Genomic DNA, 12,689 nt, shown 5'->3' with positions numbered 1-12,689 from the left:
TAATTTGAAGTCTAAATCTACTTCAGTCTCTAAAAGGGACTTTGCCTCTGTTCAGATACATAGCATTATTCACTTTAATGTGTATGTAATCTATTGTTTAATCCCTAAAAATAGATCATTAGTTTTTAGTGTAAAGTTTCAATCTTGGCTTAGCCATTTATTAGTGTGACTCGGGGCCATTTGCTTCATGTCTCTGAGTTTCAGTTTACTGGTCTGTAAGATAATACTAGTAACAATCTCATCAGATTTTGTGAGGGTAAAATGACTTAATATATGTAAAAGTACTTGGAACAGTGCCTGGCATATAGTAAGTGTTATATGAATGTGAGCTACTATTAGTATTATTTAAGATTTTCATGTGATAACAAACTTAGGGCAATGTGTATTGTTTGTAAAGTCAATTTAACTAAATGAAATAAAATCATCATTGCTTATTTTCTTTCTGCAGGGTTTCCGAATGTAACAGTGGCTCCTGATTCCTCTCAGGGTCCCATCGTGGTAAATCAAGACCCTGTCACCCAGGCCATTCTTAGTGAATCTGTCATAGAGCCTCAGGTAATGTGCTATTCTCATAGCCATCATACTTATGTGGAAATTAAGCTTATGTAGGTATTGTGGTAAACATTTCAAAAGCTTAAATATCAACAGATATCTAGTTATGGTTGTTAGAATTGTTCTTACTGAAGCCTATTGCACTCTCTGTGAGTAATGTTTGTACCAAACAAGACAGGACTGGATAATGATAGCTACCTTTTATTGAGTACTTACCTACAAGGTAAGCTATTATTATCTCCATTTAGCAGAAGAAAAACCTGAGGTTCGGAAAAATTAAGTGCCTTGTCCAAGATCACATAGCTTGTTGGCATCAGAGATGGCCTTCAAGCTGGGCTCCATCTGCCAGTATGGAAGGAGTGGGGAGTCTTTTCACTTGCAGTTTGGAATCAGGTGGATCTATGTTTGTATTCTATTACTTACTAGCTCTTTGATCTGGAGTTGATTTCTTAAGGTGTCTGAATTGGCTCAGAGTGTTTTTGGTTTTTTTGTTAAATGGGAATAGAATATACTTACTATGGTTGTTGTGAGGATCAGCTGAGATAAGTTATGTAAAATGCCTAGCATAATTCCAGATACTAGCTCTTCATTAAATGTTAGTCCCTTCTAATAGTGTGTTTAAAAAGTAGCTACCCAGGAAACTTGGGATTTATTGTCTAGTTAGATGGGAAAATTTATTTTAGTAGTAAAATGTTAATTAACCATATCCTAAGCTAATTGAAACCATTAATTAATTAATGATTAATTCATTAATGATTAACTCATGACTCAAAATGTTTAGAATTTTGAGATGGGACACATTTTTTGAAAGCACTTGAAGAATTTAATACTAAAATAAAACAACTTCTTAGAACTGATTAGGACTCAATACCTGTTTAATGCAATTTCCTAGGTTATGTATATGTCCTATGAAGAAAAGGAGAATCATCAATTAGAGGGTTGATCCTAGGGAATTATAAGGTCCAAAATCATAAAAAAACATGTTAAGTATTGTTTTCTATTTACAAAGGCAGTTAAGTAAAATTACACGTTTTAAATAGCCAACACCCATTAGCCGTATCTCTAGCCAAAAACCATTATGTTTCGGCATTTACTAAAAATGTTAGCTTTCAGATATCATGGTCTCTTTTATGGGGATGGGGAATTGGCAAGAGCTGAGATTAGAGAGACAGGGAGGAACTAGGTAGTGAAGGGCTAAGGAACCAGAAAGTAAGAGTAGAGCCACCAAAGGATTATAGGAAGAGTAGAGTCATGATGAAATTGACTGTAGAGTGAAAGATGGGTTTGGGAGGGAGGAGACTGGTGAGAGGATCTGATTAGAAGACTCGGGATAGAATTTTATTTACGTATGTATGTATGTATGTATGTATGTATGTATGTATATTTATTTTTGAGAGAGAGTGTGAGCAGGAGAGGGGCAGAGAGAGGGAGACAGAAGACCCGAAGCAGGCTCCACACTGGCAGCAGAGAGCCTGATGTGGGGCTTGAACTCAGGAACCGTGAGATCATAACCTGAGCTGAACTTGGATGCTACCCAGGTACCCTAGGATAGAATTTTAGTGAGAAGTAGTGGGAGCCTAACCTAAGCAGTGGCAGTAGAGAAGGAGGTAGAGGGGAAAAGGGATAAATTTGAGAGATTTTAAAAAGGGATAGAATTGACAGGATTTGGGAGCTGATTGGATGTGATGTATGAGAAAGAAGAATACCTCCCAGTTTGCTGGCTTGAGCATATCAGTAGATAGTGATGCTGTTCATGGTCTTAGGTAATATGGCAGGAACAAGGCTTCTGGAAGAATAATAGGAGAGGCTTAGGAAGATGACTAATTTGGGACATGTTTATTATATGTATATAGGATGTCTACTAGGGATATCTTTTAGGCAGTTGGATATAATTGCCTAGGGCTCCAGTGAAATCTGGGTAAAGGTAGAAATTTGAGAATTCACAGCATTTTACTTGTGATTGCAGCTTTGGAACTACAATCATTCAGAAAGGGAATCAGACGAGAGGAGAAAAGGTCCAAAGGGAGGACCTTGAGTCCCATTAGATATTAAGAAATAGTAGAAAGAAGAACCAATAAAAGAGATTGGGAATAGAAAAACAAAAAACAAAAAACAACAGGGAAATCTGGTATCATGCCAATTAAAAGGAAGAGTGTATCAAGAAGATCTTGAAGGGAAGAAAGGAGTGGTAATTAATGTCTAATGAATCAAAGAAGTAAGGGAAGGCAAAAACTAAAAAAAAATATGTTTGATTTAGGAACAAATCAGAAGAGGATGTTGACCTTGTAGAGACCAGTTTGAGTGGAATGGTAGGGCAGAAGCAAAGTTGTAGGGCACAGATGGTAAATGGGAAGTGGGGGGTGACTCTTTCAAGAGGTTTGGTGGTGAAAGGGAGAAGATACAATGAGAGAGACTTGTTCACATTTAAATGTGGATGAGCTGAAGCCGGTACAGAGAGAGAGGTTGGAGAGGCAGGAGATAGAAGGTCATGGAGTAGAATGGAGGTGAGAGGGTTTAGGTTCTAGAGCACTTGTGGAGATGTTAGCCTTAGAAGGAGGGACCTCTTAATTGTTACGATAAAAAGAAAGAAAGGATGAGTGTATATATAACCAACTTGTATTTTTATTTTTATTGTTACGTTGAGAAAGGCTCTTAATGAAGTAGATGATGAAGAAGAAGAAGGAACCGTTAACAGCCAGTCTGGAGAAAGTGAGAATGAATTGGATAACTCTATCAACTCTCTGTCAAATACGAATGTAGACAGGTATGTATATGTGGCATAAATCTCTACAGTGCTTCCCTTTCTTCCAAGTATATTTCTTTTGATTTTCAGCTTTATTGAGATATAATATAATAATATTATATATATATTGACATATGTTATTGACATATTATAATATTGGGTCTATTTCTGGATTTACTATTCTGGTCCATTGGCCTTGTCTCTCTAGTTATGCTCTAATACCACACTATTTTAATTAGAGTTTGTGGTGTTTGAATAGACTTGCCTCGTAGCTGTTTTTTAATTCAGAATTTTCTTTTTTTTTTTTTTTTTTTTTTTTTTGCTTTGTTTTTTTTTTTTTTTTTTTTTCTGAAATTTATTGACAAATTGGTTTCCATACAACACCCAGTGCTCATCCCAAAAGGTGCCCTCCTCAATACCCATCACCCACCCTCTCCTCCCTCCCACCCCCCATCAACCCTCAGTTTGTTCTCAGTTTTTTACAGTCTCTTATGCTTTGGCTCTCTCCCATTCTAACCTCTTTTTTTTTTTTTTCTCCTTCCCCTCCCCCATGGGTTCCTGCCAAGTTTCTCAGGATCCACATAAGAGTGAGACCATATGGTATCTGTCTTTCTCTGTATGGCTTATTTCACTTAGCATCACACTCTCCAGTTCCATCCACGTTGCTACAAAAGGCCATATTTCATTTTTTCTCATTGCCATGTAATATTCCATTGTGTATATAAACCACAATTTCTTTATCCATTCATCAGTTGATGGACATTTAGGCTCTTTCCATAATTTGGCTATTGTTGAGAGTGCTGCTATGAACATTGGGGTACAAGTGGCCCTATGCATCAGTGCTCCTGTATCCCTTGGATAAATTCCTAGCAGTGCTATTGCTGGGTCATAGGGTAGGTCTATTTTTAATTTTCTGAGGAACCTCCACACTGCTTTCCAGAGCGGCTGTACCAATTTGCATTCCCACCAACAGTGCAAGAGGGTTCCCGTTTCTCCACATCCTCTCCAGCATCTATAGTCTCCTGATTTGTTCATTTTGGCCACTCTGACTGGCGTGAGGTGATACCTGAGTGTGGTTTTGATTTGTATTTCCCTGATAAGGAGCGACGCTGAACATCTTTTCATGTGCCTGTTGGCCATCCGGATGTCTTCTTTAGAGAAGTGTCTATTCATGTTTTCTGCCCATTTCTTCACTGGGTTATTTGTTTTTCGGGTGTGGAGTTTGGTGAGCTCTTTATAGATTTTGGATACTAGCCCTTTGTCCGATATGTCATTTGCGAATATCTTTTCCCATTCCGTTGGTTGCCTTTTAGTTTTGTTGGTTGTTTCCTTTGCTGTGCAGAAGCTTTTTATCTTCATAAGGTCCCAGGAATTCACTTTTGCTTTTAATTCCCTTGCCTTTGGGGATGTGTCGAGTAAGAGATTGCTACGGCTGAGGTCAGAGAGGTCTTTTCCTGCTTTCTCCTCTAAGGTTTTGATGGTTTCCTGTCTCACATTTAGGTCCTTTATCCATTTTGAGTTTATTTTTGTGAATGGTGTGAGAAAGTGGTCTAGTTTCAACCTTCTGCATGTTGCTGTCCAGTTCTCCCAGCACCATTTGTTAAAGAGGCTGTCTTTTTTCCATTGGATGTTCTTTCCTGCTTTGTCAAAGATGAGTTGGCCATACGTTTGTGGGTCTAGTTCTGGGGTTTCTATTCTATTCCATTGGTCTATGTGTCTGTTTTGGTGCCAATACCATGCTGTCTTGATGATGACAGCTTTGTAGTAGAGGCTAAAGTCTGGGATTGTGATGCCTCCTGCTTTGGTCTTCTTCTTCAAAATTCCTTTGGCTATTCGGGGCCTTTTGTGGTTCCATATGAATTTTAGGATGGCTTGTTCTAGTTTCGAGAAGAATGCTGGTGCAATTTTGATTGGGATTGCATTGAATGTGTAGATAGCTTTGGGTAGTATTGACATTTTGACAATATTTATTTTTCCAATCCATGAGCAGGGAATGTCTTTCCATTTCTTTAAATCTTCTTCAATTTCCTTCAGAAGCTTTCTATAGTTTTCAGCATACAGATCCTTTACATCTTTGGTTAGATTTATTCCTAGGTATTTTATGCTTCTTGGTGCAATTGTGAATGGGATCAGTTTCTTTATTTGTCTTTCTGTTGCTTCATTGTTAGTGTATAAGAATGCAACTGATTTCTGTACATTGATTTTGTATCCTGCAACTTTGCTGAATTCCTGTATCAGTTCTAGCAGACTTTTGGTGGAGTCTATCGGATTTTCCATGTATAATATCATGTCATCTGCAAAAAGCGAAAGCTTGACTTCATCTTTGCCAATTTTGATGCCTTTGATTTCCTTTTGTTGTCTGATTGCTGATGCTAGAACTTCCAGCACTATGTTAAACAGCAGCGGTGAGAGTGGGCATCCTTGTCGTGTTCCTGATCTCAGGGAAAAAGCTTTCAGTTTTTCCCCGTTGAGGATGATGTTAGCTGTGGGCTTTTCATAAATGGCTTTTATGATCTTTAAGTATGTTCCTTCTATCCCGACTTTCTCAAGGGTTTTTATTAAGAAAGGGTGCTGGATTTTGTCGAAGGCCTTTTCTGCATCGATTGACAGGATCATATGGTTCTTCTCTCTTTTTTTGTTAATGTGATGTATCACGTTGATTGATTTGCGAATGTTGAACCAGCCCTGCATCCCAGGAATGAATCCCACTTGATCATGGTGAATAATTCTTTTTATATGCCGTTGAATTCGATTTGCTAGTATCTTATTGAGAATTTTTGCATCCATATTCATCAGGGATATTGGCCTGTAGTTCTCTTTTTTGACTGGGTCTCTGTCTGGTTTAGGAATCAAAGTAATACTGGCTTCATAGAATGAGTCTGGAAGTTTTCCTTCCCTTTCTATTTCTTGGAATAGCTTGAGAAGGATAGGTATTATCTCTGCTTTAAACGTCTGGTAGAACTCCCCTGGGAAGCCATCTGGTCCTGGACTCTTATTTGTTGGGAGATTTTTGATAACCGATTCAATTTCTTCGCTGGTTATGGGTCTGTTCAAGCTTTCTATTTCCTCCTGATTGAGTTTTGGAAGCGTGTGGGTGTTCAGGAATTCGTCCATTTCTTCCAGGTTGTCCAATTTGTTGGCATATAAGTTTTCATAGTATTCCCTGATAATTGTTTGTATCTCTGAGGGATTGGTTGTAATCATTCCATTTTCATTCATGATTTTATCTATTTGGGTCATCTCCCTTTTCTTTTTGAGAAGCCTGGCTAGAGGTTTGTCAATTTTGTTTATTTTTTCAAAAAACCAACTCTTGGTTTCGTTGATCTGCTCTACAGTTTTTTTAGTTTCTATATTGTTTATTTCTGCTCTGATCTTTATTATTTCTCTTCTTCTGCTGGGCTTAGGCTGCCTTTGCTGTTCTGCTTCTAGTTCCTTTAGGTGTGCTGTTAGATTTTGTATTTGGGATTTTTCTTGTTTCTTGAGATAGGCCTGGATTGCAATGTATTTTCCTCTCAGGACTGCCTTTGCTGCGTCCCAAAGCGTTTGGATTGTTGTATTTTCATTTTCGTTTGTTTCCATATATTTTTTAATTTCTTCTCTAATTGCCTGGTTGACCCACTCATTCGTTAGTAGGGTGTTCTTTAACCTCCATGCTTTTGGAGGTTTTCCAGACTTTTTCCTGTGGTTGATTTCAAGCTTCATGGCATTGTGGTCTGAAAGTAAGCATGGTATAATTTCAATTCTTGTAAACTTATGAAGGGCTGTTTTGTGACCCAGTATATGATCTATCTTGGAGAATGTTCCATGTGCACTCGAGAAGAAAGTATATTCTGTTGCTTTGGGATGCAGAGTTCTAAATATATCTGTCAAGTCCATCTCATCCAATGTCTCATTCAGGGCCCTTGTTTCTTTATTGACCGTGTGTCTAGATGATCTATCCATTTCTGTAAGTGGTGTATTAAAGTCCCCTGCAATTACCACATTCTTATCAATAAGGTTGCTTATGTTTATGAGTAATTGTTTTATATATTTGGGGGCTCCGGTATTCGGTGCATAGACATTGATAATTGTTAGCTCTTCCTGATGGATAGACCCTGTAACTATTATATAATGTCCTTCTTCATCTCTTGTTACAGCCTTTAATTTAAAGTCTAGTTTGTCTGATATAAGTATGGCTACTCCAGCTTTCTTTTGGCTTCCAGTCGCATGATAAATAGTTCTCCATCCCCTCACTCTCAATCTAAAGGTGTCCTCAGGTCTAAAATGAGTCTCTTGTAGACAGCAAATAGATGGGTCTTGTTTTTTTATCCATTCTGATACCCTATGTCTTTTGGTTGGCGCATTTAATCCATTTACATTCAGTGTTATTATAGAAAGATACGGGTTTAGAGTCATTGTGATGTCTGTATGTTTTATGCTTATAGTGATGTCTCTGGGACTTTGTCTCACAGGGTCCCCCTTAGGATCTCTTGTAGGGCTGGTTTAGTGGTGACAAATTCCTTCAGTTTTTGTTTGTTTGGGAAGACCTTTATCTCTCCTTCTATTCTAAATGACAGACTTGCTGGATAAAGGATTCTTGGCTGCATATTTTTTCTGTCTAGCACCCTGAAAATCTCTTGCCAATTCTTTCTGGCCTGCCAAGTTTCAAAAGAGAGATCAGTCACGAGTCTTATAGGTCTCCCTTTATATGTGAGGGCACGTTTACCCCTTGCTGCTTTCAGAATTTTCTCTTTATCCTTGTATTTTGCCAGTTTCACTATGATATGTCGTGCAGAAGATCGATTCAAGTTACGTCTGAAGGGAGTTCTCTGTGCCTCTTGGATTTCAATGCCTTTTTCCTTCCCCAGTTCAGGGAAGTTCTCAGCTATGATTTCTTCAAGTACCCCTTCAGCACCTTTCCCTCTCTCTTCCTCCTCTGGGATACCAATTATGCGTATATTATTTCTTTTTAGTGTATCACTTAATTCTCTAATTTTCCCCTCATACTCCTGGATTTTTTTATCTCTCTTTTTCTCAGCTTCCTCTTTTTCCATAACTTTATCTTCTAGTTCACCTATTCTCTCCTCTGCCTCTTCAAGCCGAGCTGTGGTGGTTTCCATTTTGTTATGCATTTCGTTTAAAGCGTTTTTCAGCTCCTCGTGACTGTTCCTTAGTCCCTTGATCTCTGTAGCAAGAGATTCTCTGCTGTCCTGTATACTGTTTTCAAGCCCAGCGATTAATTTTATGACTATTATTCTAAATTCACTTTCTGTTATATTATTTAAATCCTTTTTGATCAGCTCATTAGCTGTTGTTATTTCCTGGAGATTCTTCTGAGGGGAGTTCTTCCGCTTGGTCATTTTGGATAGTCCCTGGCGTGGTGAGGACCTGCAGGGCACTTCCCCTGTGCTGTGGTGTATACCTGGAGTTGGTGGGCGGGGCCGCAGTCAGACCTGATGTCTGCCCCCAGCCCACCGCTGGGGCCACAGTCAGACTGGTGTGTGCCTTCTCTTCCCCTCTCCTAGGGGCGGGATTCACTGTGGAGTGGTGTGGCTCGTCTGGGCTACTTGCACCCTGCCAGGCTTGTGATGCTGGGGATCTGGCGTATTAGCTGGGGTGGGTAGGCAAGGTGCTCGGGGGCAGGAGGGGCAGGCTTAGATCGCTTCTCCTTAGGTGATCCACTTCAGGAGGGGCCCTGTGGCAGCGGGAGGGAGTCAGATCCGCTGCCGGAGGTTTGGCTCCGCAGAAGCGCAGAGTTGGGTGTTTGCGCGGAGCGAGCAAGTTCCCTGGCAGGAACCGGTTCCCTTTGGGATTTCGGCTGGGGGATGGGCGGGGGAAATGGCGCTGGCGAGCGCCTTTGTTCCCCACCAAACTGAGCTCTGTTGTCAGGGGGCTCAGCAGCTCTCCCTCCCTTTGTCCTCCAGCCTTCCCGCTTTCCGAGCAGAGCTGTTAATTTCTGACCTCCCAGACGCTAAGTCGCACTTGCTGTCGGAACACAGTCCGCCCGGCCCCTCCGCTTTTGCAAGCCCGACTCGGGGGCTCTGCTTGGCCGGCGAGCCGCCCCTCCGCCCCGGCTCCCTCCCGCCAGTCCGTGGAGCGCGCACCGCCTCGCCGCCCTTCCTACCCTCTTCCGTGGGCCTCTCGTCTGCGTTTGGCTCCGGCGACTCTGTTCTGCTAATCCTCTGGCGGTTTTCTGGGTTATTTAGGCAGGTGTAGATGGAATCTAAGTGATCAGCAGGACGTGCGGTGAGCCCAGCGTCCTCCTAAGCCGCCATCTTGCCGCCGAATAATTAATTCAGAATTTTCTTAATGATTTTTACATGTTTATTTATCCATGTGAACTTTAATATCAATTTATCCAGCTTCATAAGAAAAGGTTATTGGTATTTTTGTTCTTTTAATAAATTAACTAGGCAGGGGCGCCTGGGTAGCTCAGTCGGTTGAGCGTCCGACTTTGGGTCAGGTCACGATCTTGTGTTTTGTGGGTTCAAGCCCTGTGTCAGGCTCTGGGCTGACAGCTCAGAGCCTGGAGCCTACTTCTGATTCTGCATCTCCCTCTCCCTCTGGCCCTCCCTCCCCCTTCCCCTCTCCTTCCCCCGCCTCAAAAATAAACATTAAAAAAAATTTAATAAAAAAATAAAATAAATAAACTAGGCAGAACTGACATCTTTATTATGTTGGGTTTTACTATCCAGGACAAAGTATATTTTTCCATTTGTTAATGTCTACATTTTTGTTTTTGCAGTGTTTTAATATTTTTCTTATATAGATTTTGCTCATTTTTTGTGGTTTATCCCTAAGTAGTTAATGTTTTGTTGTTGTTGTTATTTTCTTAAATGGGATTTTTCTTTTCCATTATACCTTCTAAGTAGTTGTTTGTGTTTACGAAGGCTGTTGATTTCAGTGTGTTATCTTGATATTCTGCTAACTTATTGAATCTTGGTTGAATTAGTTTTAGCATTGTTTTTCTAGAGTTTTCCAGGTATTCCATCATGTCATCTGCAAATAGACATAGTTTATATATTTTCTAAGTGTTATATCTCTAGTTGGTTTCTTTTGTATATTGTAGTAGCTATAGGACAGTATTAAATAATAGTGGAAATAGTGAAAAAAAAATAGTGGAAATAGTGGGCATCTATGTGTTGTCACTGATCTGTGAAAGTGACTCTTTTGTTTCCTCTTAAGTAAGGTGCTGGTTTTAGAAGTGAAGTTTTTGTTGTTTTTGTTTTTTGTTTTTTAACAATGCTAAGGAAAGGTCTATCAGTTCTTATTTTGAGGTTTTGTTGTTTTTTTTTTAAATCAGGAATGAATGTTGACTTTTTCAAGATCTATAGAGATAATCATGTAAGTTTCCTGCTTTAGATCTATTAATATGGTGCATTAGATTATGGATTTCCTAATATTGAACTATTCTTGCATTACTGAAATAAATTCCACTTGGCCATGGTGTATTCTTTTCATTATTGTGCTGTTGGATGTTGTTTGTTAATATTTTATTTAGTATTCTTGCATTAATATTCTTAAATAATATTGTCTATAATTTTTTAAATATATAATATCAGATTGAGGTAACAATATTATACTTGATTTCATGAGAAGCATCCAGAACATTTTCTAATTGTTTAAGTCCTAAAACAATTTATGTAGTTTGGGACCCTGTGTTCTTCAAAAGGTTTGTAGAATTTCCCTGGGAAACTATTTGAATGTGGTGCTTTTTTGTGGTGAAGTGTCATAATAACTTTTCTTCTTCCATGGAGAGTGGATTAAACTTTCTACTTCTACTCAAGGCAATTTTGGTAAATTATATTTTCTTAGGAAATTATCCATTTTTTGTAGGCTTGTCAATGTATTTCCATAGAGGTGTGCAAATAATTTCTGTACTTCTAAAAAATGTCTTTTGCTTTCATGCTTATCTCCCCTTCTTCATTTCTTTTTGTCCTCCCTCCCATGTTTTATAATTAGGTTAGTTAGTGGTTTGTCTATCTTGTTAAATTTTTAAAGAACCAGGATTTTGATTTATTAATTAGAGCTACTGTTTTTCTGATGTCTTCTTATCAATTTTCACTTTTATCTTCGCTTCTTTTAGTTTTCTTTCATTTACTTTGCTTTTTTCTACTTTGCTTTCTTTTGCAGTTGGTAATTTAATATATTTATTTTCATACTTTATTTTTAATTGGTAAATATGTTTAAGGTTCTGAATTTTATTCTGGTCTGTGCTTTAAATGTGTAACATATATTCTAATACGTAGTGTTTTATTATTTTAGAAATTAGGTAATTTCAGTTTATATTTTTTCTTTTACCTAAGAGTTGTTTAATAGAAGGTTTTTAAAAAATGTTTCCAGACAGAGGGGCTTCTTTGTTTTTGCTTTTCTTATTTCTAGTTTTATTATACTCAGAGGGTGGTTTATGATATTTCTACTTGTAGAGCTTAATGATGTTTTCTTTGTGGCCTAATATATGATTAAATTTTTGTGAATGCTCCATTTGTGTGCTTGAGAAGAAGGTATATTCTATATTAACAAGGTGTAAAGTTCTATATGTATATCCATAAAATTTACTTCATTGATTATGTTGTTTACTTTTTCTGTGTCTCATTTTTGCCACGATCTTATATTGAGAGTAGTGTATTAAAGTCTCTGTTAGTGTTTTCTATTTTTCTTCGCATTTGATGTTTACATATATTTAATTCTCTTTGTAGTTGAATACCTTCATCCTTGTATGGGTGACTGCTGTGTTTTTTGGTACATGGATATCCAGAAGTATTGTATCTTCATTGTGAAGTATGGCTTTTAGCATTATGAGTGCCCTTTTTCACATTTAATACCTGTGGCTTCAGTTCTACTTTGATATCAGGAGTGAAATCTCTGCCTTCCTGCTTCTAATTACCTGGTTCATCTTTGCTCATCCTTTTATTTTAGCCTTTATAAATTGTTGGGTGCTAGGTGTGTCTTTTATTTTCAGCATAGAGTTGGGTCTTGCCTTGTTAGCCAGTTTGAGAATCTTTTTTTCTTTAATTAGTAAAGTAAGCTTGTAATATTTATTAATATGGTTGATGTGTTTGATGTCAACTTTGTCATATTATTTTATAGTACTATGGTGTTATACTGTAATTACGGTTTTCTTTCTCTATGTGATGTTTTCTCTGTTCTCTTAAAAATTTCTGTTGGTGTCTAGGAAGTTGGTAATTTTGTTCTGGTTGGTTGCCTTTATATCTACCTTTTATAGAGGGTTTCATTCCCCTATTTTCTTTAATCTTTTGTTGTCTGGTGTGTTGGCATTAAGTGGTATTTTGACTTCTACCTGCTTCCTGTACAACAAATAAGTTATTCTGTATTCTCATTCTTTCCCTTTTCTCTCAGGCCTTCTCCTCTTTTAGCTGCATATTTTTTGCTTTGACAGAACATAAAGCATATT

At 38.2% G+C, this 12,689-nt stretch overlaps 1 protein-coding gene across 9 annotated transcripts in view; it reads left to right on the top strand.

Annotated features, from left to right (window-relative positions):
* Positions 1 to 12,689, top strand: part of SPICE1 (spindle and centriole associated protein 1) — a 69,142-nt gene that overhangs the window by 20,711 nt on the left and 35,742 nt on the right. For all 9 annotated transcript variants that reach the window (XR_006299362.1, XR_006299361.1, XM_043594197.1 and 6 more), the window contains exons 6-7: positions 449 to 555; positions 3,201 to 3,316. Coding sequence is in view for 7 of the 9 variants with exons in the window: in XM_043594197.1 (XP_043450132.1) it covers positions 449 to 555; positions 3,201 to 3,316 (223 nt within the window). In the remaining 2 variants the exon portion in view is untranslated. The remainder of the gene's footprint in view (positions 1 to 448; positions 556 to 3,200; positions 3,317 to 12,689) is intronic.

This window comes from Prionailurus bengalensis, chromosome C2 (assembly GCF_016509475.1).
Source record: "Prionailurus bengalensis isolate Pbe53 chromosome C2, Fcat_Pben_1.1_paternal_pri, whole genome shotgun sequence".
NCBI lineage: Eukaryota > Metazoa > Chordata > Mammalia > Carnivora > Felidae > Prionailurus > Prionailurus bengalensis.
The sequence above is the reverse complement of the archived record's forward strand: the minus strand, read 5'-3'. Positions and strand labels throughout refer to the sequence as shown.